The sequence below is a fragment of the Chiloscyllium punctatum genome, chromosome 39 (assembly GCF_047496795.1).
Source record: "Chiloscyllium punctatum isolate Juve2018m chromosome 39, sChiPun1.3, whole genome shotgun sequence".
Taxonomy (NCBI): domain Eukaryota; kingdom Metazoa; phylum Chordata; class Chondrichthyes; order Orectolobiformes; family Hemiscylliidae; genus Chiloscyllium; species Chiloscyllium punctatum.
In genome coordinates this window covers 60,351,376-60,377,124 of record NC_092777.1, presented here as the reverse complement: position 1 = coordinate 60,377,124, position 25,749 = coordinate 60,351,376, and the positions used below count along the sequence as shown (strand labels likewise).

The 25,749-nt window shown below is 47.1% G+C and overlaps 1 protein-coding gene across 4 annotated transcripts in view; it reads left to right on the top strand.

Annotated features, from left to right (window-relative positions):
- The window catches only part of LOC140464124 (protein kinase C alpha type), a 403,957-nt gene that overhangs the window by 273,080 nt on the left and 105,128 nt on the right, over nt 1-25,749 (top strand). For all 4 annotated transcript variants that reach the window (XM_072558880.1, XM_072558878.1, XM_072558879.1 and 1 more), the window contains exons 6-8: nt 16,748-16,904; nt 21,149-21,283; nt 22,463-22,553. In XM_072558880.1, coding sequence (XP_072414981.1) covers nt 16,748-16,904; nt 21,149-21,283; nt 22,463-22,553 — 383 coding nt within the window. The remainder of the gene's footprint in view (nt 1-16,747; nt 16,905-21,148; nt 21,284-22,462; nt 22,554-25,749) is intronic.

The window sequence follows — 25,749 nt, the reverse complement described above, 5'->3', positions numbered from 1 at the left end:
AGTGCAGAGGGAGTGCAGAGGGGCTGTTTGCTGTCTGCACAATATCATTTCACAGTTCTGTCTTTCTCATTGACCTTCCAATGACTCCAATTGCCCCTCGCTGCCTCAGTTAGCTCATCTGTAATAAACACACACAGAGAGAGGCAGGAATGTTTCAAGATGCCAACCTGACAGATGCTCTTTCAAATCTCCTCTCTCCCTGCCCAAATCAAAACTGCCTCTACAGTATTAAAGCATCCTTACGTTTGGTATATCTGCTTCCAACTCGGGAATTAATCCCGAGTCAGTGCAGAGTGAGGAATCAGATTGGGTAGCCGGGGAATTTAAACAGGAGCTGCTCTTGTTTCGCTTGGATTTGAGGTTTAACAAGTTCAACCGCTTGATCTGTCTAATTGCTGTGTCCCTCTTTGAGTTTCCCCTTTAGCTGGTTTTGAAAACTATTCTGATTCCCACGCAGGCGTTTGTCCTGTAGCAAATCCCTTGGTATTCCTGAGTGACCAAGTTTTCCAAACCTCTGTGTCCCCCTTCTGGCATACTCCATGAGTGTTTGTGATTCTATCAAACAGATCGAGGCTGAACAGCTGGGAACACAGCCAACTCTCAGTTTGTTCTGTATTAATTTACAATCCCATCTGAAGAGTTTTATGTCCTAATGATCCAGGTTAACTGGTCTCCTCTTCACTCCACCACAAGCACCCCCCTCCCCAGCTGTTAGTGTCATTGTCCCATAGTCATTTCACAGGGATGGGGGCATCACTGGCCAGGCCAGAAGTTTTGACCCGGATTTAATTGCCTTTGAATGGAGTGACTTGCACGGCCATCGAAGAGTGCAGCCACATGACAGAGTAAGAATAGCAGGTTTCCTTCCTTCAGGGAGGTCACGGCAATGGGTTTTTACAGCAGTGTAGCATTGTCACTTAACCGTCACTGAGACCAGCTTTATATGTCAAACGGGCCACGAGAAACAGGAACAGGAGAAGGCCGTTTAGCCCCACAAACCATGGCTGATCTAACATTCCTCATGGCCATTTTACTGCACTTTGCCCTTCACCCTTGATCGCTTACTGTTCAAGAATCTATTAGTCTCAGCTTTAAGTAGACACAAGGACCCTCCCTGCACAGCTCTCTCTGGGGCAAGTTGTTCCAAAGATTGACAAACCTCTGAGAGAAGGAATTCCTCCTCATCTCGGTCTTAAATTGGCACCGCTTTATTCTGAGACTCTTCCCTCCTGCCCTGGACTCCCCCACAAGGGGAACCATCCTCCCCAGTACTTACCCTGTCAAGTCCCTTAAGAATCCAGTATGTCTCAATCAGATCACCTGTCATCCTCCTGAATTCCAGTGTGTAGTGTCCCAAGCTGTTTAACCTTTGCTCATAAGGCAATCCCTCCAAATCAGGGATCATCTCAGTCAATTTATTAACTATATTGACATTTCACTAGCCGCGGGGTAGATTAGGAAGCCATGCTGCCAGACCATTAGCCTGTGCCTCTGGTTAACAAGTACAGTGACCTTCCACTGGACCCCATTGTAGGCACTTTGGGATGTGCTACGGTTTGTGAAAGCCGTTATAGCAATGCAAATTCTTTTCCTTTTATACTTAGAGAAAGGATTGTCCAAGGTCTCCCTCCCTCTCTCTCTCTCTCTCTCTCTCTCTTTCTCTCTCTCTCTCTCTCTTTCTCTCTGTCTCTTTTTCCCACCCCACCCCACCACTCTCTCCCCCCAAACTCTCTCTCTTTCTTTCTCTATCTCTCTCTCTCTCTCTCTCTCTCTCTGTCTGAGGGCCATATATACATATATATATATATATATATAACTTAGTCTGTGTTAATGTATATATACCTTGAACTGTAGCATAATTGAATCTTGATTTTGGATTGAAAGACAGTAAAATCTACATTTAGATAGTGCCTATTATATTGCTCGACATCCATTTCTGAAGGAGGCGATAGGAGTCCATCTGCCACCTGTTTATTTGCCACTTCATAATTCAAGGAGAGAGTGAGGACTGCAGATGCTGGAGATCAGAGCTGAAAATGTGTTGCTGGAAAAGCACAGCAGGTCAGGCAGCATCCAAGGGACAGGAGAATCGACGTTTCGGGCATCAGCCCTTCTTCACTTCATAATTCAAGACAAACTCCAGTCTGCTCTTCCCCCTTTCCTAACCTACCTTTAAAAAACAAAACCTGCCAACAAATGGACCAAGAGCAAATCAGAAGCACTGTTCACCGAGGACTGGTAAACCAAAACAGCCATTTCTTGTCTATTGTTACCACAATAGTGCCCCTGGTACGCAGTGTCGGTAATTTGATTAATCAGGTGTTTGGTTAGTTTGGTGGTCGTTTAAAAAGCCCTTTCCTGAAAACAAATACCAAATCACCCATCCAGCTGCTGAAACAGTTACTGAATTACAAACACTGCACTAGGGGAAAGGGTGGCAATAACTGAAATGGGGGAAGGGGAGGTAAACGTGGAAGAGAGCTGTACCCAGACAGTGTGGGAGAAGAGAGACAAACCAGTCCAGCCTCCTTGGTGCCTGTGCCTCTCTCTAAACACTTTTCAACAGGGCTTCAAGATGAAAACGTCTTTATTTGCCTCCCATTTTACAGCCTTTGATTTATTTAATAGTCACTTGTACTGAGGTACAGTGCAAAATGTATAATGTCACCACGCTCCAAGGCATTGTTGGATTATAGAATAAATTACTGAATAAGTTGTAAAATACTGAGCAGATTGTTATGAAATTACTTTGCCCGTCAGGAGGATGTCTTGAGAAACCCATCCTCCAGTTTTCTCTCTGTTTGATTCGTGGGTGAAATTGTGAATTTGAAGCATCCGATTTTGTAAAGGGACAAAAATGGCACTGCTTTGGGGAGAAGAACGTGGGCATTGGTTGGGCAGTCACTTGCCAAGAGCTATCACCAACCTGATGGGCCGAATGGCCCTCTCCCATTCTGGGGGGGGAGGTTTGGGATGATCAGCAGGTTGTTTGTGGGTGTTTGTTTTACCGAGGGAAGTCAGGAAAGAGGGCCCAATGAAAGGGGCTCGATCCGGAATGAAATAAAAACAAGAAGGTTTTGAGGGGGAGACTCAGCCGCTGTGGCAGCCTCTGTGTGAACGTTTCGGACCCGGTATAATTGGGATTGATTTCTGGCACCTGCAGTAGATTTGTTTTTCCCAATGCTGATATAGAGTTTGGGGGGTAACAGTGTACATCATGCAGCAGGCAGCTGTTAACAGCTGTAGGTGAGCTACAGTCCCTCAGCGGGAAATCCCCGCTAACTAGGAACCTCAGTAACTACAGTCACTGGTCTCCTCACCACCGTCACCATCCACTAAACATCCTCTTCAGCCCCAGCTCTTGATGTTTTAGATTAGATTACTTACAATGTGGAAACAGGCCCTTCGGCCCAGCAAGTCCACACCGACCCTCCGAAGAGCAACCCACCTAGACCCCTTCCCCTACATTTACCCCTTACCTAACACTACGGGCAATTTAGCATGGTCAATTCACCTGACCTGCACATTCTTTGACTGTGGGAGGAAACCGGAGCACCCGGAGGAAACCCACGCAGACACGGGGAGAACGTGCAAACTCCACACAGACAGTTGCCTGAGGCGGGAATTGAACCCGGGTCTCTGGCGCTGTGAGGCTAACCACTGTGCCACCGTGCCGCCCCATGTTTTGTTACAGCCTCCCCATGCACTCCCCACCCGCCCCTGATTCAGGGGCAGAGTCGGGAGGGGAAGAGAGGCAGGAAACAACATTACCTTTAAGGTTGTACCTTAATGGGCACTTGAAATGCCATAACACTCAAGGCTATGGGCCCATTGCTGGAAAGTGCGATGAGCATAGATAGGTCAGTGCAGACCTGATGGGCCGAAGGGACTCTGCTGTGTTGTGTGACTCTAATTCTGCCCTGCACCTGACAGGAAGTAGACTGAGGCCTGGTATCAGGAGTTTTGTCCCTGTCCCCCCTCCTGCCCCTCAGCACTGGTGGCACCTGTTAGAACACTGTGTACAGTTCTGGTCACCACATTACCAAAAGGATGTGAATGCTTTGGAGAGGGTGCAGAGAAGGTTAGTGAGGACGTTGCCTGGGTGGAAGATGCTAGCTATGAAGAGAGGTTGAGTAGGTTAGGTTGATATCATTAGAAAAAAGGAGATTGAGGGGGGGACCTGATTGAGGTTTACAAAATCATGACGAGTATAGACAGGGTGGATAGAAATGAGCTTTTTCCCAGGATGAAGGATTCAATAATGAGAGGTCACACTTTCAAGGTAAGAGGTGAAAAGTTTAAGGGGGATACGCGTGGCAAGTAGTTCACACAGAGAGTGTGGGCGTTTGGAACGCATTGCCAGCAGAGGTGGTAGAGGCAGGCACGGTAGATTCATTTAAGATGCGTCTAGACAGATGGGTATATAGGTGGGGGGCAGTGGGATACAGATGCTCAGGACTTGGGCGATAGGTTTAAACAGTGGATTTGGATCAGCTCAGGCTTGAAGGGCCGAAGGGCCTGTTCCTGGGCTGTAACTTTTCTTTGTTCTTTGTAACACCTCCCCTTGCCCCCTGGGTCAGGCTGGCGACCTGCCCCCCTCACGGGTTAACCTGCCACCAGGAAACAGCTGACTCTGGGCTATTCCACTCCCAACCCAAACCCCAAACCCCAAACCCCGTGTTGCTGGGACTGGGGGCAGGCGCATGGTGGGAGTTAACACGGATAACCCACCGAAGGATTCCGACTTTCCTGTATTGGGAGCCAAAGCTGTGCAGGTCTGAAGCAAGAACAGAAAATACTGGCAACACCCAGGCCCTCTCTGAAGGGAGGGGGGACTGCCAGATCAATGCCTGAACAATGATTCTGTCTGTTTCACGAACACTGATGGATTGCGTGGTGATTGGAATGAAGTCAGTAGGCTACACCTCATAGAATAGGAGCTACCTGATTGGGGCTGTTAACCTGGTCCAATCAGGGTGCCCAGGCTGACAGATGTAAACAGGAGCGTCAGAGGGTCTGTTCACTCTGAGGGAGCTGGATCAATGTCAAGGACTGTCCGCACGTAAACAAGGGGTGATTTAGTGACGGGATACCGGCCTGTGTGGAGTTATTTCAGATTGACTCTGTTGTGTGTCTCTCCCCCCCAGTTGTACAGCTATCAGGAACATTTCACAGCATCAGTGTATCCTGAGTCAGGCCTGGCGCGTGCTGATATAACAGGAATAAATGCAGTCAGATCCCTCAGGGAACAGTGAGCAGTTTTACGTGTCGACATTAATTTCACTATCACAGTCTCAATGAGAACCACGCCCTGATTCCTGAGGCTGCTTCCAAACCACAAGCACCGACTGACACTGACTTTGCCCAGTCTTCATTCATAACATTCTGGAAAGTTCCGTGCTGTTGGTATGAGCAAGATTCATTTGGCCCTGAACTCCAGGATTCCTCCCTTAACCTCCCCGCTTTTCTTTCCCTTACGTCACTCCTTAAAGCCCACCTCTCTGACTCGGCTTTAGCCACTCAACTCCTCCTGCAGGCCCCTCCCATCTCCCGTTCGCCTTGATTCAGTACCATTCCTGTGAAAGCTTACAAAATCATGAGAGGTGTACAGACAGTGGATAGCAAGAAACTTTCTCATAGAGTGGGGGACTCAATTGCTAGGGGCCAAGAGTTCAAAGTGAGAGGGGGAAAAGTTTAGGGGAGACATGCGCGGAGAGTTCACACAGAGGGTGGTGGGGGCGTGGAACGTGTTGCCAGAGGAGGTGGTAGAGGTGGGAATGACAGCATCATTTAAGATGCATCTAGACAGATACATGAATGGGCAGGGAGCAGAGGGATACAGAACCTTAGAAAACAGGCAACAGGTTTAGATAGAGGATCTGGATCGGCGCAGGCTTGGAGGGCCGAAGGGCCTGATCCTGTGCTGTAATGTCCTTAGTTCTTTGTAAGCTCCATGTTTTAGAATGGTAAAGGTGCTACAGAAATGCAGATTCTTGTCATGTGATGCCAGGAATGAGAGATGATAGTTATGGCTCGAGGAATGGAGGAAGTTGTCTTGTAGTTGGAGCAGAAAAAATTGAAGGTTTGTTGAGGTGGAGATTTTGAAGGGTTTGGAGAAGGGCTGCGCTGATAATCAGCAGAGGATAGAGGAGCAGGTTGAAAGAAATGTGTTTGTTTTCCACACAAGGGGAACTGCTGTCTCACATCCCCAGGGACCCAAGTTCAAGTCCAGCCTCGGGTGACTGTGTTTGTACATTCACCCCCCCCCTGTGTCTGTGTGGGTTTCTTCCGGGTGCTCCGGTTTCCTCCCACACGCCAAAGACGAATTGGCCACGGGAGAGGCAGGGTTACAGGGAGGGATGGGTGGGTCTGGGCTGAATGCTCTTCGAAGGGTTGGTGTGAATTCGATGGGCTGAATGGCCTTCTTCCACACTGCAGGGATTGTGTGATTTTAGAGGACAGAATGCTTCATAATGTGGGACTGTCAAGGCCAGTAATGAGTGAAAGGGGGATTGGATCACGTCTCTAAACAGGTTCACATGTGAATGGATATGGGGAGAGGAGGCAGGTTTTGACCACATTCTGAGCCATGATCTCTATGTCTAGCGCACAGCTTCAATAACCATCTTCAACTGTGCTGGGGCAAGAAGCCCTTTTACTGAGTGCAGCGAGGAATTCATTTCAGGATCACACACACTGTCACTGTCAGGAGAGATTCACACACAGAAAAACAAACACTGCTGGAGAAACTCAGCAGGTTTGGCACCATCTGTGCAGAGAGAAAGCAGAGTTAAGTGTTTGCTGTCCAGTGACCATTCTTCACTCCTGAAGAATTGTTCTGAAGAAGGGTTACCAGACCCAAACCGTTAACTCTCTTTCTCTCTCCACAGATGCTGCCAAATCTGCTGAGTTTCTACAGCAGTTTTTGCTTGTGTTTTAAATTTCCAGCATCCACACTTATAGAGTCAGAGAGTCTTGGAGACGTACAGCAAAGAAACAGAACACTTCGGTCCAACCTGTCCATGCCAACCAGATATCTTAACCAATTCTAGTCTCATTTGCCAGCATTTTGTCCATATCCCTCCAAACCCTTCCTATTCATATACCCATCCAAATGCCTCTTAAATATTGCAATTGTACCAGCCTCCACCACATCCTCTGGCAGCTCATTCCATACACGTACCACTCTCTGAGTGAAAACATTGCCCCTTCTGTCCCTTTTATATCTTTCCCCTCTCACCCTAAACCTATGCCCTCTAGTTCTGGATTCCCACACCCCATGGAAAAAACTTTATCTATTTACCCTATCCATGCCCTCATGATTTTATAAACTTCTATAAGGTCACCCCTCAGCCTCCGACGCTCCAGGGAAAACAGCCCCAGCCTGTTCAGCCTCTCCCTATAGCTCAAATACTCCAAACCTGGCAACATCCTTGTAAATCTTTTCTGATCCCTTTCAAGTTTCACAACATCTTTCCGATAGGAAGGAGACCAAAATTGCATGCAATATTCCAAAAGTGGCCTCACCAATGTCCTGTACAGCCGCAACATGACCTCCCAATTCCTGTACTCAATACTCTGACCAATAAAGGAAAGCATACTAAACGTCTTTTTCATGATCCTATCTACCTGCAACTCCACTTTCAAGGAGCTATGAACCTGCACTGCAAGGTCTCTTTGTTCAGCAACACTCCCTAGGACCTTACCATTAAGTGTATAAGTCCTGCTAAGATTTGCTTTCCCAAAATGCAGCACCTCGCATTTATCGGAATTAAACTCCATCTGCCACTCCTCAGCCCATTGGCCCATCTGATCAAGATCCTAATCTGAAGTAACCTTCTTCGCTGTCCACTACACCTCCAATTTTGGTGTCATCTACAAACTTACTAACTGTACCTCTTATGCTCGCATCCAAATCATTTATGTAAATGATGAAAAGTAGAGGACCCAGCATTGATCCTTGTGACACTCCACTGGTCAAAGGCCTCCAGTCTGAAAAACAACCGTCCACCATCACCCTCTGTCTTCTACCTTTGAGCCAGTTCTGTATCCAAATGGCTAGTCCTCCCTGTATTCCATGAGATCTAACCTTGCTAATCAGTCTCCCATGGGGAACCTTGTCGAACGTCTTACTGAATTCCATGTAGATCACATCTATGGCTCTGCCCTCATCAATCCTCTTTGTTACTTCTTCAAAAAACTCAATCAAGTTTGTGAGACATGATTTCCCACGCACAAAGCCATGTTGACTATCCCGTAAGACCATAAGACATAGGAGTGGAAGTAAGGCCATTCGGCCCATCGAGTCCACTCCGCCATTCAATCATGGCTGATGCACATTTCAGCTCCACTTACCAGCGTTCTCCCCGTAGCCCTTAATTCCTCTAGACAACAAGAATCTATCAATCCCGAATCAGTCCTTGCCTTTCCAAATACATGTACATCCTGTTATTCATTTCTTTGATTTTTTTTTCAGATTTACACATAATATAACCATTTTGTGAGAAAAGAAATGAAATCAGCAGGTGCTGTAAATCCTCAGCAGGTCAGGCAGCAGCTGAAGAGAGAAAGACAGGGGGCAGAGCTAACAGTTTACGTAGCTGTTCCTGACACTGTCTGCTGCACCCTCACTTTCATTCCACATTTCCCAACACTCATGTCATTTTTGTTTTTATTTGGGAACGGAGCGTTGCTGAAACAGATTAAGGCCTGATGTCTGTACAGTCCCCGAACAGTCTGGTCTCAGTCATTGGGAACATCGTTCAGACTTCTCACTTGCACGCCACCTGAACACCTCAAAGTACTCCCCAACTGTAGTTCAAGCCTGATTCAGCAGAAAGTGTGTGGGATGTCAGAGACTCGAGCAGTCCTGCAGCTCCACCAGGTGGTCATAATGTGAACTGGACCTGCAGGAGTTGTAATGACATGTGCTTTTTTTAATTTCAAAAATATACTTTATTCATCAGAATGTCTTTGTATACATGCGTCATCACTAACGCAGTTCGGCTCTGTGCAGTAGCATATGAAAAACATTGAATTGTGACTATCCAGCAAAACTTGAAGACATTTCTTCCTTGTACAAGATTATATTTCAATATGTTTGAAGCATCTGGAGAGACCAAGAACTGAACGGACTTTCAGCTGAAAGTCCTCGGATGGCGGTCTGTCCCCAGTGAACTTTGGGAGCAGCTGCCCCAAGCCACTACACAATCAAACACCTCCCTTCTTTGGAAGCTTTGAGACTTTTTGTGTGACTGAAGGCTTTGATCAGATGTGGGCCGACCCACAAGAGTGTCATTGGCAGGGTGTGAGTATGACGCTGTAGACACTGTGTATATCCAAGAAGGAGGGGAGGCATAGATTTAATGTGATGTGCAAATGAAGCAAAGGTGATGTGAGAGAAACCTTCTGGATACGGCAAGTAATTGGGGGTCGGAATATACAACGTGGGACTGCAGTGGAGGTGGGTTCAGTTGAAGAATTCAAGAGGGTGGTCATGGTGTGCAGAGAAATGGGGAAACAGCAAGAGATTGGCAAGGGGTAATAGAATCAGCGAAGGCTCGATGGGGTGAATAGCCTTCTGAATTGTAATAGCATTGTCGTCATTCTGTATTGTCCTATCGGCAGATGGAACCAATGTGAAAGCTTAGAAACGTTCCCAAAAAAACGTCCCCAACCCATTAGTTAATCGGTGGCACTGGGAATGTGTAAGTGACAATAGGGTTTTCCATTGTCATGGCTGATGGTGTGGTATCTGCATCTGTTCCATTGTCAGTGGTAATGTCCCTGAGGTGGTAATCACAAGACCCAGACTAATGTTTGAGGGATATGGGTTCAAGTCTTATCCCAGCAGGAATTTCAATTCAATGGTGGCCTCAGTAACCAATCTTTTGTTGGCTCAATGGTGTGTGTAAGGAAATCTGCCAACTGTAGCCATTCTGAACCCCAGGCCCACAGCCTTGAAAGTGGAGTCGCAGGTAGATAGGATAGTGAAGAAGGCGTTTGGTATGCTTTCTTTTCTTGGTCAGAGTATTGAGTACAGGAGTTGGGAGGTCATATTGTGGCTGTACAGGACATTGATTAGGCCACTGTTGGTATGTTGCGTGCAATTTTGGTCTCCTTCCTATCAGAAAGATGTTGTGAAACTTGAAAGGCAAGGATGTTGCCAGGGTTGGAGGATTTGAGCTACAGGGAGAGGCTGAACAGGCTGGGGCTGTTTTCCCTGGAGCATCGGAGGCTGAGGGGTGACCTTATAGAGGTTTATAATATCATGACGGGCATGGATAGGATAAATAGACAAGGTCCTTTCCCTGGGGTAGGGGAGTCCAGAACTAGACGGCATAGGTTTAGGGTGAGAGGGGAAAGATATAAAAGAGACCTACGGGGCAACTTTTTCATGCGAGTGGTCCGATTGCAATATTTAAGAGGCATTTGGATGGGTACATGAATAGGAAGGGTTTGGAGGGATATGGGCCGGGTGCTGGCAGATGGGACTAGAGTGGGTTGGGATATCTGGTTGGCATGGACGGGTTGGACCGAAGGGTCTGTTTCCATGCTGTACATCTCTATGACACGTGATTGACCTTGAACAGCCCGAGCAAACCACCCTGTTCAAGGGCAGTTCGAGAGGAGTAACAAACCACATGAGAAAACCCAGATTGTGTATTTCATAAAGATGTCCTGCTGACAGTGTAAACTGAGGGACTGATCTCACTGGGCAGGATAAATCTCACACATTTCTCATTCCTTTTCAAAAAAAACATAACTTACTCCAGTGGTGTATAATTTTTGCTTCCTCTACTGCGGAGGGTAGTCTTGCGTTAGGGAAATGGACAGTTGGCTGAATCAATTCTTGTTGCATTCAGTACTGCTGACTCGCAAACCATTTCCTGCTCAGTCAGTTCACCCACCCCACGCTGGACTGGGTTTGTGTACAGTAAATAAGTGACAGCAGGGTTTGGGTTCCTGTGATTGATGCTGTGGACTCTGTGTTTGATCTGTTGTGAGTGGTAATACCCCTGGAGTAAAGCTGCATGAGCTGAAAATGTGTTGCTGGAAAAGCGCAGCAGGTCAGGCAGCATCCAAAGAGCAGGAGAATCGACGTTTCGGGCATGAGCCCTTCTTCAGGAATGATTCCTGAAGAAGGGCTCATGCCCGAAACGTCAATTCTCCTGCTCCTTCGATGCTGCCTGACCTGCTGCGCTTTTCCAGCAACACATTTTCAGCTCTGATCTGCAGTCCTCGCTTTCTCCGTAAAGTTACATGATACAAGCTAATGGACATGGGTGCAAGTCCCAACCCAGCAGCTGGCCTGTGTACCGCCATGACCTCGGCTTCATGCAGCACTTGTAATGGAGGTTGACCGAGACATTTCCAGTCAGCATCTAGTTTGCCAACATGAAGGAGCAAGGGAGTTGCAGATCAGTTGATAGGAGGCAGGTACCCATTTTAATGGACATCAAAGTACAATTGTTCATCTTGCCTGGTCAAGAACCTCTTTAATATACACAAGCGCACATTAGTTCTGAAAGCTCCCTCTCACATATCGTTTTCAAAGAAATCACCATGGCTAAGGAAATACTTAGCAATTAATTATTAAACTCTTCAGGCACACAGAAAATCCCATATGTCACCAGTTCATAATTGTCACAGGAAACAGACTATTTTATTATACTTTTAATGAAGTGGACTCGCTGTAAACAATAAAAACAGATTTTATTGTAAAATAATTAGAAATGGTTTTAATCACAAGGTAAAAGTATAATCGCATTAATTCTAAAACACGCCTTGACAAACTCCCAAAACATCCCTTGTACAGTTCTCACACCCAAGAAAAAGTCTTATCTTGACAGGTTGAAGTTAACTCTGACATTCCCCCCCACCCCCCCCCCCCCCCCCCCAGTCTGAACATCTGATAGCTCACTCCTGGAGCTTTCATGCACCCAAATGTAAATGTTCTCAGTTTCAAGTAACCTCTTAAGGGCTTTATCCAAACACTTTTGGTCTGAAACTACAATATACCTAGTCTAGGCTAATCCATTTCACTTCTCACCTTCCCAGGACCATTGCTTTGCACAACCAATATTCATCCACTCCTCCAGGCCAGCCCAAAACTGAAACAAAAACTGAACGGTCTCTCTTTGTAAGCTCCAGCTGTTTCCCCTGAGCTGCAAAAAGTCCAGAAATGTTTAACAGACATTGATGCAGCCTGATCAGTCAACCCCCTGCCCCAAACATACACAAAAATGCATCATTTCTGAAAGGTAGTTTTCACAGTTTGTTTTAAGGAGAATCACTATGGTTACAGAAATAGTTACAAGGTAATCATTGAATTCTTCAGGGACACAGAAAACCCCATATGTCACTCATTCAAAATTTTTTTTAAAAGATAAAAATACAGTCTTGAACACAGTTTCACTTCACCACAGAGATTTGCTGCTCTGAAGCAGAAAGGCCTGTGATTGGCCCTTCAGCATTAAAGAGTCGACCATTCATTGAAAAGGAAACCTTCAAGCTGGAACCATTGTTACCCATCCACAAACCCCATTCCCCATCCACAAACCCCATTCCCCATCCGCAAACCCCATTCCCATCTGCAAACCCCATTCCCCATCCGCAAACCCTATTCCCATCCACAAACCCCATTCCCATCCACAAACTGTTATCCCCATCCACAAACATCATTCCCATCAACAAACCCCATTCCCCATCCACAAACCCCATTCCCATCCACAAACCGTTATCCCCATCCACAAACCGTTATCCCCATCCACAAACATCATTCCCATCCACAAACCCCATTCCCCATCCACAAACCCCATTCCCATCCACAAACCGTTATCCCCATCCACAAACATCATTCCCACCCACAAACCCCATTCCCCATCCACAAACCCCATTCCCATCCACAAACCCCATTCCTCATCCACAAACCCCATTCCTCATTGGCAAACCCCATTCCCCATCCACAATCCCCATTCCCATCCACAAACCCCATTCCTCATCAGCAAACCCCATTACAAATCCGCAAACCCCATTCCCATCCACAAACCCCATTCCCCATCCACAAACCCTATTCCCATCCACAAACCCCATTCCTCATCAGCAAACCCCATTCCCCATCCACAAACCCCACCCCCCATCCACAAACGCCATTCCCCATCCACAAACCCCATCCCCCATCCACAAACGCCATTCCCATCCACAAACCCCATTCCCCATCCACAAACCCCATTCTCCATCCACAAACTCCATTCCCCATCCACAAGCTGCATTCCTCATTGGCAAACCCCATTCCCCTGTCCACAAACCCCATTCCTATCCACAAACCCCACTTCCCATCCACAAACCCCATTCCTCTTTGGCAAACCCCATTCCCTGTCCACAAACCCCATTCCCATGCACAAACCCCATTCCCCATTCACAAACCCCATTCCCATCCACAAACCGCAATCCCCACCACAAAACCCATTTCACATCCACAAACTCCATTTCTCATCCACTAACCCCATTCCCATCCACAAACGGCAATCCCCATCCACAAACCCCATTCCCCATCCACAAACCCCATTCCCCATCCACAAACTCCATTTCTCATCCACTAACCCCATTCCCATCCACAAACCCCATTCCCCATCCACAAACCCCATTCCCCATCCACAAACCACATTCCCCATCCACAAATCCCATTCTCCATCCATAAACCCCATTCCCCATCCACAAACCCCATTCCTCATCGGCAAACACCATTCCCCATCCACTAACCCCATTCCCCATCCACAAACATCTTTCCCATCCACAAACCCCATTCCCCATTCACAAACCCCATTCCTCATCGGCAATCCCTACTCCCCATCACATACCCCATTCCCCATCCACAAACCCCATTCCCATCCACAAACCCCATTCCCCATTCACAAACCCCATTCCTCATCGGCAATCCCTACTCCCCATCACATACCCCATTCCCCATGCACAAACCCCATTCCCATCCACAAACCCCATTCCCCATTCACAAACCGCATTCCCATCCACAAACCCAATTCCCATCCGAAAACCGCAGTCCCCATCCACAAACCCTGTTCCCATCCACAAACCCCATTCCTCACCCACAAACCCCATTCCCATCCACAAACCCCATTCCTCATCCACAAACCCCATTCCCACCCACAAACCCCATTCCTATCCACAAACCCCATTCCTCATCCACAAACCCCATTCCTATCCACAAACCCCATTCCCATCCACAAACCCCATTCCTCATCGGCAAACCCCATTCCCATTCCTCAAACCCCATTCCCATCCACAAACCCCATTCCAAATCCACAAACCTCATTTCTCATCCACAAACCCCATTTCTCATCCACAAACCGCATTCTCACCCACAAACCCCATTCCCACCCACAAACCCCATTCCCCATCCACAAACCCCATTCCCATCCACAAACCCCATTCCCCATCCACAAACCCCATTCCTCATCCGTAAACCTCATTCCCCATCCACAAACCCCATTCTCATCCACAAACCCCATTCCTCATCGGCAAACCCCATTCGCATCCACAAACCCCATTCCCATCCACAAACCCCAATCCCCATCCACAAAACCCTAATCCCATCCACAAACCCCATTCCTCATCCACAAACCCCATTCCCCATCTACAAACCCCAATCTCCATCCATAAACCACATTCCTCATCCACAAACCCCATTCCCCATCCACAAACCCCATTCCCATCCACAAATCCCATTCCCCATCTACAAACCCCAATCTCCATCCATAAACCACATTCCTCATCCACAAACCCCATTCCCATCCACAAACAACATTCCCCATCCACAAACTCCATTCCTCATCGGCAAACATCATTTCCCGTCCACAAACCCCATTCCCAATTCACATGCCCCATTCACATCCACAAACCCCATTCCCCATTCACAAACCCCATTCCTCATCGGCAATCCCTACTCCCCATCACAAACCCCATTCCCCATCCACAAACCCCATTCCCATCCACAAACCCCATTCCCCATCTACATACCCCATTCCCGTCCACAAACCGCAATCCCCATCCACAAACCCCATTCCCATCCACAAACCCCATTCCCGTCCACAAACCCCATTCCCAATTCACATGCCCCATTCACATCCACAAACCCCATTCCCCATTCACAAATCGCATTCCCATCCACAAACCCAATTCCCATCTGAAAACCGCAGTCCCCATCCACAAACCCTGTTCCCATCCACAAACCCCATTCCTCACCCACAAACCCCATTCCCATCCACAAACCCCATTCCTCATCCACAAACCCCATTTCTTATCCACAAACCCCATTCCCACCCACAAACCCCATTCCCATCCACAAGCCCCATTCCTCATCCACAAACCCCATTCCTATCCACAAACCCCATTCCTATCCACAAACCCCATTCCTCATCCACAAACCCCATTCCTATCCACAAACCCCATTCCCATCCACAAACTCCATCCCCTATCCACAAACACCATTCCCATCCACAAACTCCATTCCCCATCCACAAACCCCATTCCCATCCACAAACCCCATTCCCCATCCACAAACCCCATTCCTCATCCACAAACCCCATTCCTCATCCGTAAACCTCATTCACCACCCACAAATCCCATTCTCATCCACAAACTCCATTTCCCATCCACAAACCCCATTCCACATTGGTAAACCTCATTCCCATCCACAAACCCCATTTCCATCCACAAACCGCAATCCCCATCCACAAACCCCATTCCCCATCCACAAACAACATTCCCCATCCACAAACCCCATTCCCCATCCACAAACCCCATTCCTATCAACAAACCGCAATCCCCATCCACAAACCCTATTCCCCATCCACAAACCCCAATCCCCATCCACTAACTCCATTCCCATCCACAAACCGCAATCCCCATCCACAAACCCCATTCCCCATCTGCAAACCCCAATCCCCATCCTCTAACCCCATTCCTCATCGGCAAACCCCATTCCCCATCCACAAACCCCATTCCCATCCACAAACCCCATTCCCCATCCACAACACCTATTCCCTATCCACAAACCCCATTCCCAATTCACATGCCCCATTCACATCCACAAACCCCATTCCCCATCCACAAACCCCATTCCCCATCCACAAACCGCATTCCCATGCACAAACCCCATTCCTCATCCACAAACCCAATTCCCATCCGAAAACCGCAATCCTCATCCACAAACCCCATTCCCATCCACAAACCCCATTCCTCATCCACAAGCCCCTTTTCCATCCAAAAACCCAATTTCTCATCCACAAACCCCATTCCCCATCCACAAACCCCATTCCCCATCCACAAACATCATTCCCATCCCATTTGGTGTGTGCTCGGGACCCAGAATCAGTCCTTGGTAGAGTGATTGTCTGCTGAGTAATATCGATTGGAGCTGTGTCTCAATCTGCAGCCTCTGACTGAGACTGGATTAGTGGTGCTGGAAGAGCACAGCAGTTCAGGCAGCATCCAACGAGCAGCGAAATCGACGTTTCGGGCAAAAGCCTTGACTGAGACTGGTCTGTTCCTGATTTTAGGATACAACACCAAATCCTAAACTAACTGCTAATTCAGTCAACGGCACACTTCTCATGGTTTTCCATTACACCAAAGTATAAATTGTAGCAGTAATTTTGTTTTTCCATTTTTAAACTGAAATCTCTGCTCTTCCAGTCAGTTTAATTTCACTTTTCCTGTTTTACAGTGCGAGATGCAAAAAACCTAATCCCCATGGATCCCAACGGTCTTTCGGATCCCTACGTAAAGCTCAAACTCATCCCTGACCCAAAAAGTGAAAGCAAACAGAAAACAAAAACCATGCGCTCGACACTGAATCCCAGCTGGAACGAATCATTCACGTTGTGAGTATGCTTCCTGTCTCCACTATCTCGATAGGACCAATGGAAAATCTTTTCAGTTTCATTTTCCACAAGAACAAACATTTGGTGTTTCAAATATTACACTGTTCAGGGTATTGTATCCTTCACCTCATGGGCCACGTGACATTTATTCATTATGCTCAGGCCTTGTGTGTGTGTTTGTGTGAGGGTGTCTGTATGTGTGTGACAGTGTGTGCCTGAGAGTGTGTGTGCGCCTGTTTGTGTGTCTGTGTAAGATTGTGTGTGAGCGTGCCTGTGTGTGTGTGCCTGTATGTGTCTGTGTAAGATTGTGTGTGAGTGTGCCTGTGTGTTTGTGTGTGAGTGAGTGAGTGGGTGTGTGTGTGAGTGAGTGAGTGTGGGAGCGTATGTGTGTGTGTGTATGTGTGTGTGTGTGTGAACATAGAACATTACAGTGCAGTACAGGCCCTTTGGCCCTCGATGTTGCGCCGACTTGTCATACCAATCTGAAGCCCATCTAACTTACACTATTCCATGTACATCCATATGTTTGTCCAATGACGAATTGAATGCACTTAAAGTTGGCAAATCTACTACCTTTGCAGGCAAAGCATTCCATTCCCTTACTACTCTCTGAGTAAAGAAACTACCTCTGACATCTGTCCTATATCTATCACCCCACAATTTAAAGCTATGCCCCCTCGTGCTCGCTGTCACCATACTTGGAAAAAGGCTCTCCCTGTCCACCCTGTAATCTAACCCTCTGATTATCTTATATGTCTCTATTAAGTCACCTCTCAACCTTCTTCTCTCCAACGAAAACAGCCTCAAGTCCATCAGCCTTTCCTCGTAAGACCTTCCCTCCATACCATGCAACATCCTAGTAAATCTCCTCTGCACCCTTTCCAAAGCTTCCACATCCTTCTTATAATGCGGTGACCAGAACTGTACACAACACTCCAAGTGCGGCCGCACCAGAGTTTTGTACAGCTGCAGCATAACCTCATGGTTCTGGAACTCAATCCCTCTATTAATAAAAGCTAAAACACTGTGTGCCTTCTTAACAACCCTGTCAACCTGGGTGGCAACTTTCAAGGATCTGTGTACATGGACACTGAGATCTCTCTGCTCATCTACACTAGCAAGAATCTTACCATTATCCCAGTACTTTGCATTCTGGTTACTCCGACCAAAGTGAATCACCTCACACTTATTCACATTAAACTCCATTTGCCACCTCTCAGCCTAGCTCTGCAGCTTATCTATGTCTCTCTATAACCTACAACATCCTTCGTCACTATCCACAACTCCACCGACCTTAGTGTCCTATGCGAATTTACTAACCCGCCCTTCTACGCCCTTATCCAGGTCGTTTATAAAAATGATGAACAGCAGTGGACCCAACACCGCCCCTTGTGGTACACCACTGGCAACTGGACTCCAGGATGAACATTTCCCATCAAGCACCACCCTCTGTCTGCTTTCAGCAAGCCAATTACTGATCCAAACTGCTATATCTCCCACAATCCCACTCCTCTGTATTTTGTACAATAGCCTACTGTGTGGAACCTTACCAAATGCCTTGCTGAAATCCATATACACCACATCAACCGGTTTACTCTCATCTATCTGTTTGGTCACCTTCTCAAAGAACTCAATAAGGTTTGTGAGGCACAACCTACCCCTCACAAAACCGTGCTGACTATCCCTAATCAAATTATTCTTTTCTAGATGATTATAAATCCTATCTCTTATAACCTTTTCCAACACTTTACCAACAACTGAAGTAAGGCTCACTGGTCTATAATTACCAGGGTTGTCTCTACTCTCCTTCTCGAACAGGGGAACCACATTTGCTTATTCTCCAGTCTTCTGGGACTATTCCTATAGACAGTGACGATTTAAAGATCAATGCCAAAGGCTTGGCAATCTCCTCCCTGGCTTCCCAGAGGATCCTAGGATAAATCCCATCCAGCCCAGGGGACTTATCTATATTCACACTCTGCAGAATTTCTAATGCCTCTTCCTTGTGAATCTCAATCCTACCTAGTCTAGTAGCCTGTATCTCAGTAATCTCCTAAACAACATTGTCATTTTCTAGAGTGAATACTGTCGAAAACTATTCATTTAGTGCTTCCCCTATCTCCTCTGACTCCACACACAACTTCCCACTACTATCCTTAATTGGCCCTAATCTTATTCTCGTCATTCTTTTATTCCTTAAATACCTATAGAAAGCCTTAGGGTTTACCCTGATCCTATCCGCCAACAACTTCTCATGCCTCCTCCTGGCTCTTCTGAGCTCTCTCTTTAGGTCTTTCCTGGTTACCTTGTAACCCTCAAGCGCCCTAACTGGGCCTTCACATCTCATCCTAACATAGTTAAAAATCACACAACACCTGATGAAGGAGCGACACTCCGAAAGCTAGTGTGCTTCCAATTAAACCTGTTGGACTATAACCTGGTGTTGTGTGATTTTTAACTTTGTACACCCCAGTCCAACACCGGCATCTCCAAATCATCCTAATGTAAGCCTTCTTCTTCTTCTTGACCAGAGATTGCACTTCCTTCGTAAACCATGGCTCCCGTGCTCTACAGCTTCCTCCCTGTCTGACAGGTACATACTTATCTAGGACACACAGGAGCTTTTCCTTGAATATGCTCCACATTTCTAATGTGCCCATCCCCTGCAGTTTCCTTCCCCATCCTATGCTTCCTAAATCTTGCCTAATTGCATCGTACTTGACTTTCCCCCAGCTGTAACACTTACACAGTGGTATACACCTATCCCTTTTTATCACTAAAGTAAACGTAACAGAATTGTGATCGCTATCACCAAAGTGCTCACCTACTTCCAAGTCTAACACCTGGCCGGACTCATTACCCAGTACCAAATCTAATGTGGCTTCACCACTTGTAGGCCTGTCTACATACTGTATTAGTGGTGCTGGAAGAGCACAGCAGTTCAGGCAGCATCCAACGAGCAGCGAAATCAACGTTTCGGGCAAAAGCCCTTCATACCTGTCTACATACTGTGTCAGGAAGCCCTCCTGCACACACTGGACAAAAACTGACCCATCTATTGTACTCGAACTACAGTGTTCCCAGTCAATATTTGGAAAATTGAAGTCTCGCATGACAACTACCCTGTCTCTCTCACTCCTATTGAGAATCATCTTTGCTATCCTTAGACTTGGAAGTAGGTGAACACTTTGGTGATAGCGAACACAATTCTGTTATGTTTACTTTAGTGATAAAAAGGGATAGGTGTATACCACTGTGTAAGTGTTACAGCTGGGGGAAAGGCAAGTACGATGCGATTCGGCAAGATTTAGGAAGCATAGGATGGGGAAGGAAACTGCAGGGGATGGGCACAATAGAAATGTGGAGCTTATTCAAGGAAAAGCTCCTGTTTGTCTGAGATAAGTATGTACCCGTCAGGTGTGTGTGTGTGTGTGTGTGTGTGTGTGTGTGTGTGTGTGTGTGTGTGTGTGTGTGTGTGTGTGTGTGTGTGTGTGTGTGTGATAGCCATCCTGCGTGTCGAGAGGATCGCTCCCTTGTGCAAGGACTGTGTATGACAGTGGAGGATGGCTGCAGGAGAATTGTATATCTTGTAATTGCTTAATATTTTTTGCCCAATTAATGGAGTTAATTTATGATTTCCCAGGGTTGGAGGGAAGTGAGTCCTTGTTGAGGTTGTGAGACTACGACAGTACTCTCTGTCCCAGCCACTGAAAACATGCTGGAGGTGCCAGGTGCTATCCAATGGGATATTAAACCCAGGATCTCTGTTTTTATTCATTCATGAGCTGTGGGTGTCGCTGGCTGGGTCAGCATTTATTGCCCGTCCCTAGTTGCCCCTTGAGAAGGTGGGTGTGACCTGCCTTCTTGAATCTCTGCAGTCCACCTGCTGTGGGTTGACCCACAATGCCCTTAGGGAGGGAATTCCAGGATTTTGACCCAGCAACAGTGAAGAAATGGCGATGTATTTCTCTGTCAGGATGGGGAGTGGTTTGCAAGGGGGGTGGTGTTCCCATGTCTCTGCTGCTCTCATCCTTTGAGGTGATAGAGGTCAAGATATTCACCATCAGCCACACCAAGTCTGTGAGTGAGTAGAGCAATGAAGTGCAGTCACAGAGTAGTGGGAGAGTGAGAAATGGGAACGCTGTGTGTTCTTAACACTGGGACCAGCCCTTTAGCTTTAACCCATTTATTGGTGGTTAATGGAAGTGACACTTGTTGTACAATGTCTCTCTGTCTCTGTCTAGTAAACTGAAAAGCAGTGACAAGGATCGGCGCCTCTCAGTGGAGATCTGGGACTGGGATCGCACCACGAGGAACGATTTCATGGGTGCTTTGTCCTTTGGTGTATCAGAGCTCATGAAATCCTCAGCGGTTGGTTGGTAAGTGTGTCCTCCTGAGACCGCTCTCAATAAAATCTCCGAGAGAGAGAGAGAGAGAGAGAGAGAGAGAGACAGAGAATTCGGGGGTTATCTCATGGAAGTGTATAAGGTCACAGCTGGAAGGCAGGCAGCAGATAATGTGAGATTAGTTCCTTGGATTGAGGGACCCAGAATAAGAGAAGCACAAGTTAACTTGCCCATTTAGGATTCAAATTGAGGAGGACTTCCTCACATAGTCAGCCATGGAATTCTGATGATCTCTTTCCCAAAAAGCTGGGGACGGTTTGGAAAGTCCGAGACTGCGGGAAATCCACGGAGGTTGGGATAAAGGGAGCTGGGGCAAATGCATAGGGTTGAGGTACAGATCAATCACAGGCTGATTGACTGGAGCAGCGGGTTTGAGGGGCTGAATGGCCTCAGTCTGTTCCCTGCATTGACACCCTCCTATCTGGAGGTCAGACCTCTTCCGTACAGTCCCTAGCAGGGGTTAGACTGTTCAGGGTTTATGTGGCTGGTGATGGGTGGCAGGTCTATGCAGTTTGGAAGGGGGAGGGCATCCTGAATAACAGGGGGAGCCCAGTTTGCTGCATCTAGCGCCAAGCCGAAGGCATGTGGGATTAACCAGGAGAGAGCAAGGCCGCCTCATCCTGGGGACTCTCAGTCAGTGTTGAGCTACCATTGCTCAGTACAGACGCTGGACTGTGAGCACAGCTCAAGAAGGCCAGGCCTGGAAAGGAACTTCCAAAGCTCTGAACATGGGCAGGAGGTTAGGAGAGAGAAAGGACTGGTCCTGAAACTGGTTGGTGTGGACCCAGTGTATCCAAACCCTGTGTCCCATTTCACAAAGCCCCAGTCACCCCACCAGTCTTCCCTCACCACCCCCCAACTCCTCCTCACCTACCCAACCCCTGTCTTCTCCTACAACCTCCCCTTATACCTCAGACTTCTTTCCCCCACCCCTTACCAGCCACAGTCTTCCCATCGCCCCTCCTCAACTCTTCCCCCACCTCCGCGCGCCGGCCCCCCCCCCCCCCCCCCCCCCCCTCCCCCGGTCATCTCTGGTATTCCAGTTGATGAGGAAGGGCTCCCGGTCTCTCTGTCATTATCAGTGCCCCCCACCCCTTCCCTTTTATATCTGAACGTGCAGCGTTAACCTTCTGCCCTTTGTCCTTGCCACAGGTTTAAGCTGCTGAGTCAGGAAGAAGGTGAATACTACAACGTTCCCATTATTGAGGATGACGGGGATTCTGAGCTTCGTCAGAAATTTGAGGTGGGTGCAGCCGTGTACGTCCACCCCTCCCCCATCCCTGAGCTGGCATCTTTTTCATAACAAGTGCAGGGAGCTTCGGTACAACTTGGGTTTGTTTTCATGCTGCAAGGTTTCGGAAATGGTCTTCCAGAGTTTCCCAGAAACCGTTGAGTCTGTCTCTCAGGCAGCAGTTTTTGGCTGATCCTGTTTTCGTCCAGATTTGTAAAGGAGGAAATTGGAAACGTACTGATTATTTATAGACCAAATAACTGTGAGCCCTGAAGTGACAGGAGCCTCAGACAGAACTTTGTAGGGAGGCAGTTACAGCAAGACAGACACAGGCCGTTCCATACAGTGCAGGCTGTGTTTGTTCACCAGGTGAATCCTTATATCCATAACCTCATTCCTGGTGAGCTCACTGTTAGCCTCAGATTGTCCTGGCTGGAGGAGGATGGGGGAGAAGGATACCCTCCCTGACTCTTCCCCTCCTGTGGACTGGTGTGTAAGACATACATCACACTAAGCATTACACACAGACGGAAAGCAGGAGCATGGGAATACAGCGCAGGAAATTACCAACGAGTTTGAGACTATGTCTAACAGCGTTCCATTATTGTTAGGGACAGTGTTCTGTTATTGTCTTGGATGATGTTCCTTTATTGTCTGGGACAATATTCCATTCTTGTAACTGCATTATTGTCTTGAGACTATGTTCTATTATTGTCTTGAACAGTGACCCGTTCTTGCCTGGGTCAATATTCCATTATTGTCCATGTGGGACAATATTTGATTATTCTCTGGAACAATATTTGATTTTACAGGACAACATTCCACTATTGTGTAGACCAATATGACAGTGTTCCAGTATTTTCAGGGTTAGTATTCCATTATTTTCTGGGACCGTGTCCCATTATTGTCTCAGACATAGTTCTATTATTTTCTGAAACTATGTTCCAATATTTTCCGGGATGTCATTCCATTTTTATCTGGGACAGTGTTTAAAATAACTCCACAGAGGCCGCTATCGCGTCCCCATGTCTCCCTTCATTTACATATGCCTAGTGCTTGACACTGATCCAGCGTCCTCAGAACCAGCTCTCGGAGTGAACAGAACCTCTAACACTCCTGTTCCCATCTGTCAGCCATGGCTCCCTGATTGGACCAGGTTATATGAGGTCCACCGAGCTGACTGTGTCAAAATCCCTGCGATATTCCATTATTATTTATCTGTCTGGTATAACATTTGATTATTCTCTGGGGCAATATCCTATTCAATAGGTACAAATTACATTATTGTCTGGGACAATATTTTATTAGTGTCTGGGACAATGCTCCATTACTGTCTGGGACAATATTCCATTACTGTCTGGGACAATGCTCCATTACTGTCTGGGACAATGCTCCATTACTGTCTGGGACAATGTTCCATTACTGGGACAATGCTCCATTACTGTCTGGGACGGTGTTCCATTAAGACCATAAAACATAGGAGCAGAGGCAAGGCCATTCGGCCCATCGAGTCCACTCCACCATTCAATCATGGCTAATGGGCATTTCAACTCCACTTACCCGCATTCTCCCCGTAGCCCTTAATTCCTTGTGACATCAAGAATTTATCAATCTCTGCCTTGAAGACATTTAGCGTCCCAGCCTCCACTGCACTCCGCGGCAATGAATTCCACAGGCCCACTACTCTCTGGCTGAAGACATGTCTCCGCATTTCTGTTCTGAATTTACCCCCTCTAATTCTAAGGCTGTGTCCACAGGTCCTAGTCTCCTCGCCTAATGGAAACAATTTCCTAGCGTCCACCCTTTCCAAGCCATGTATTATCTTGTAAGTTTCTATTAGATCTCCCCTTAATCTTCTAAACTCTAATGAATACAATCCCAGGAATCTCAGCCGTTCCTTGTATGTTAGACCTACCATTCCAGGGATCATCCATGTGAATCTCCGCTGGACACGCTCCAGTGCCAGTATATCCTTCCTGAGGTGTGGAGACCAAAACTGGACACAGTACTCCAAATGGGGCCTAACCAGAGCTTTATAAAGTCTCAGTAGCACAACGGTGCTTTTATATTCCAACCCTCTTGAGATAAATGACAACGTTGCATTCGCTTTCTTAATCACGGACTCAACCTGCATGTTTACCTTTAGAGAATCCTCAACTAGCATTCCCAGATCCCTCTGTACCTTGGCTTTACGAATTTTCTCACCGTTTAGAAAGTAGTCCATGCTTGTATTCTTTTTTCCAAAGTGCAAGACCTCGCATTTGTTCATGTTGAATTCCATCAGCCATTTCCTGGACCACTCTCCCAAACTGTCTAGATCCTTCTGCAGCCTCCCTACTTCCTCAGTACTACCTACCTGTCCACCTAACTTCGTATCATCAGCAAACTTCGCTAGAATGCCCCCAGTCCCTTCATCCAGATCATTAATATACAATGCAAACAGCTGCGGCCCCAACACTGAACCCTGCGGGACACCGCTTGTCACCGGCTGCCATTCCGAAAAAGAACCTTTTATCCCAACTGTCTGCCTTCTGTCAGACAGCCAATCCTCAATCCATACCAGTAGCTCACCTTGAATACCATGGGCCCTCACCTTGCTCAGCAGCCTCCCGTGTGGCACCTTATCAAAGGCCTCTTGGAAGTCTAGGTAGATAACATCCACTGGGTTTCCCTGGTCTAACCTACTTGTCACCTCTTCAAAGAACTCCAACAGGTTTGTCAGGCATGACCTCCCCTTACTAAATCCATTTGACTTGTTCAAATCCGACCCTGCTCTTCCAAGAATTTAGAAACCTCATCCTTAATGATGGATTCTAGAATTTTACCAACATCTGAGGTTAGGCTAATTGGCCTATAATTTTCCATCTTTTGCCTTGGTCCTTTCTTGAACAAGGGGGTTACAACAGCGATCTTCCAATCATCCGGTTCTTTCCCTGACTCCAGTGACTTTTGAAAGATTACTGGGACAATGCTCCATTACTGTCTGGGATATTGTTCAATTACTGTCTGAGACAGTGTTCCATTACTGGGACAATGCTTCATTACTGTCTGGGGCAATGTTCCATTACTGGATTAGTGGTGCTGGAAGATCACAGCAGTTCAGGCAGCATCCAAGTAGCTTCGAAATCGACGTTTCGGGCAAAAGCCCTTCATCAGGAATAAAGGCAGTGAGCCTGAAGCGTGGAGAGATAAGCTAGAGGAGGGTGGT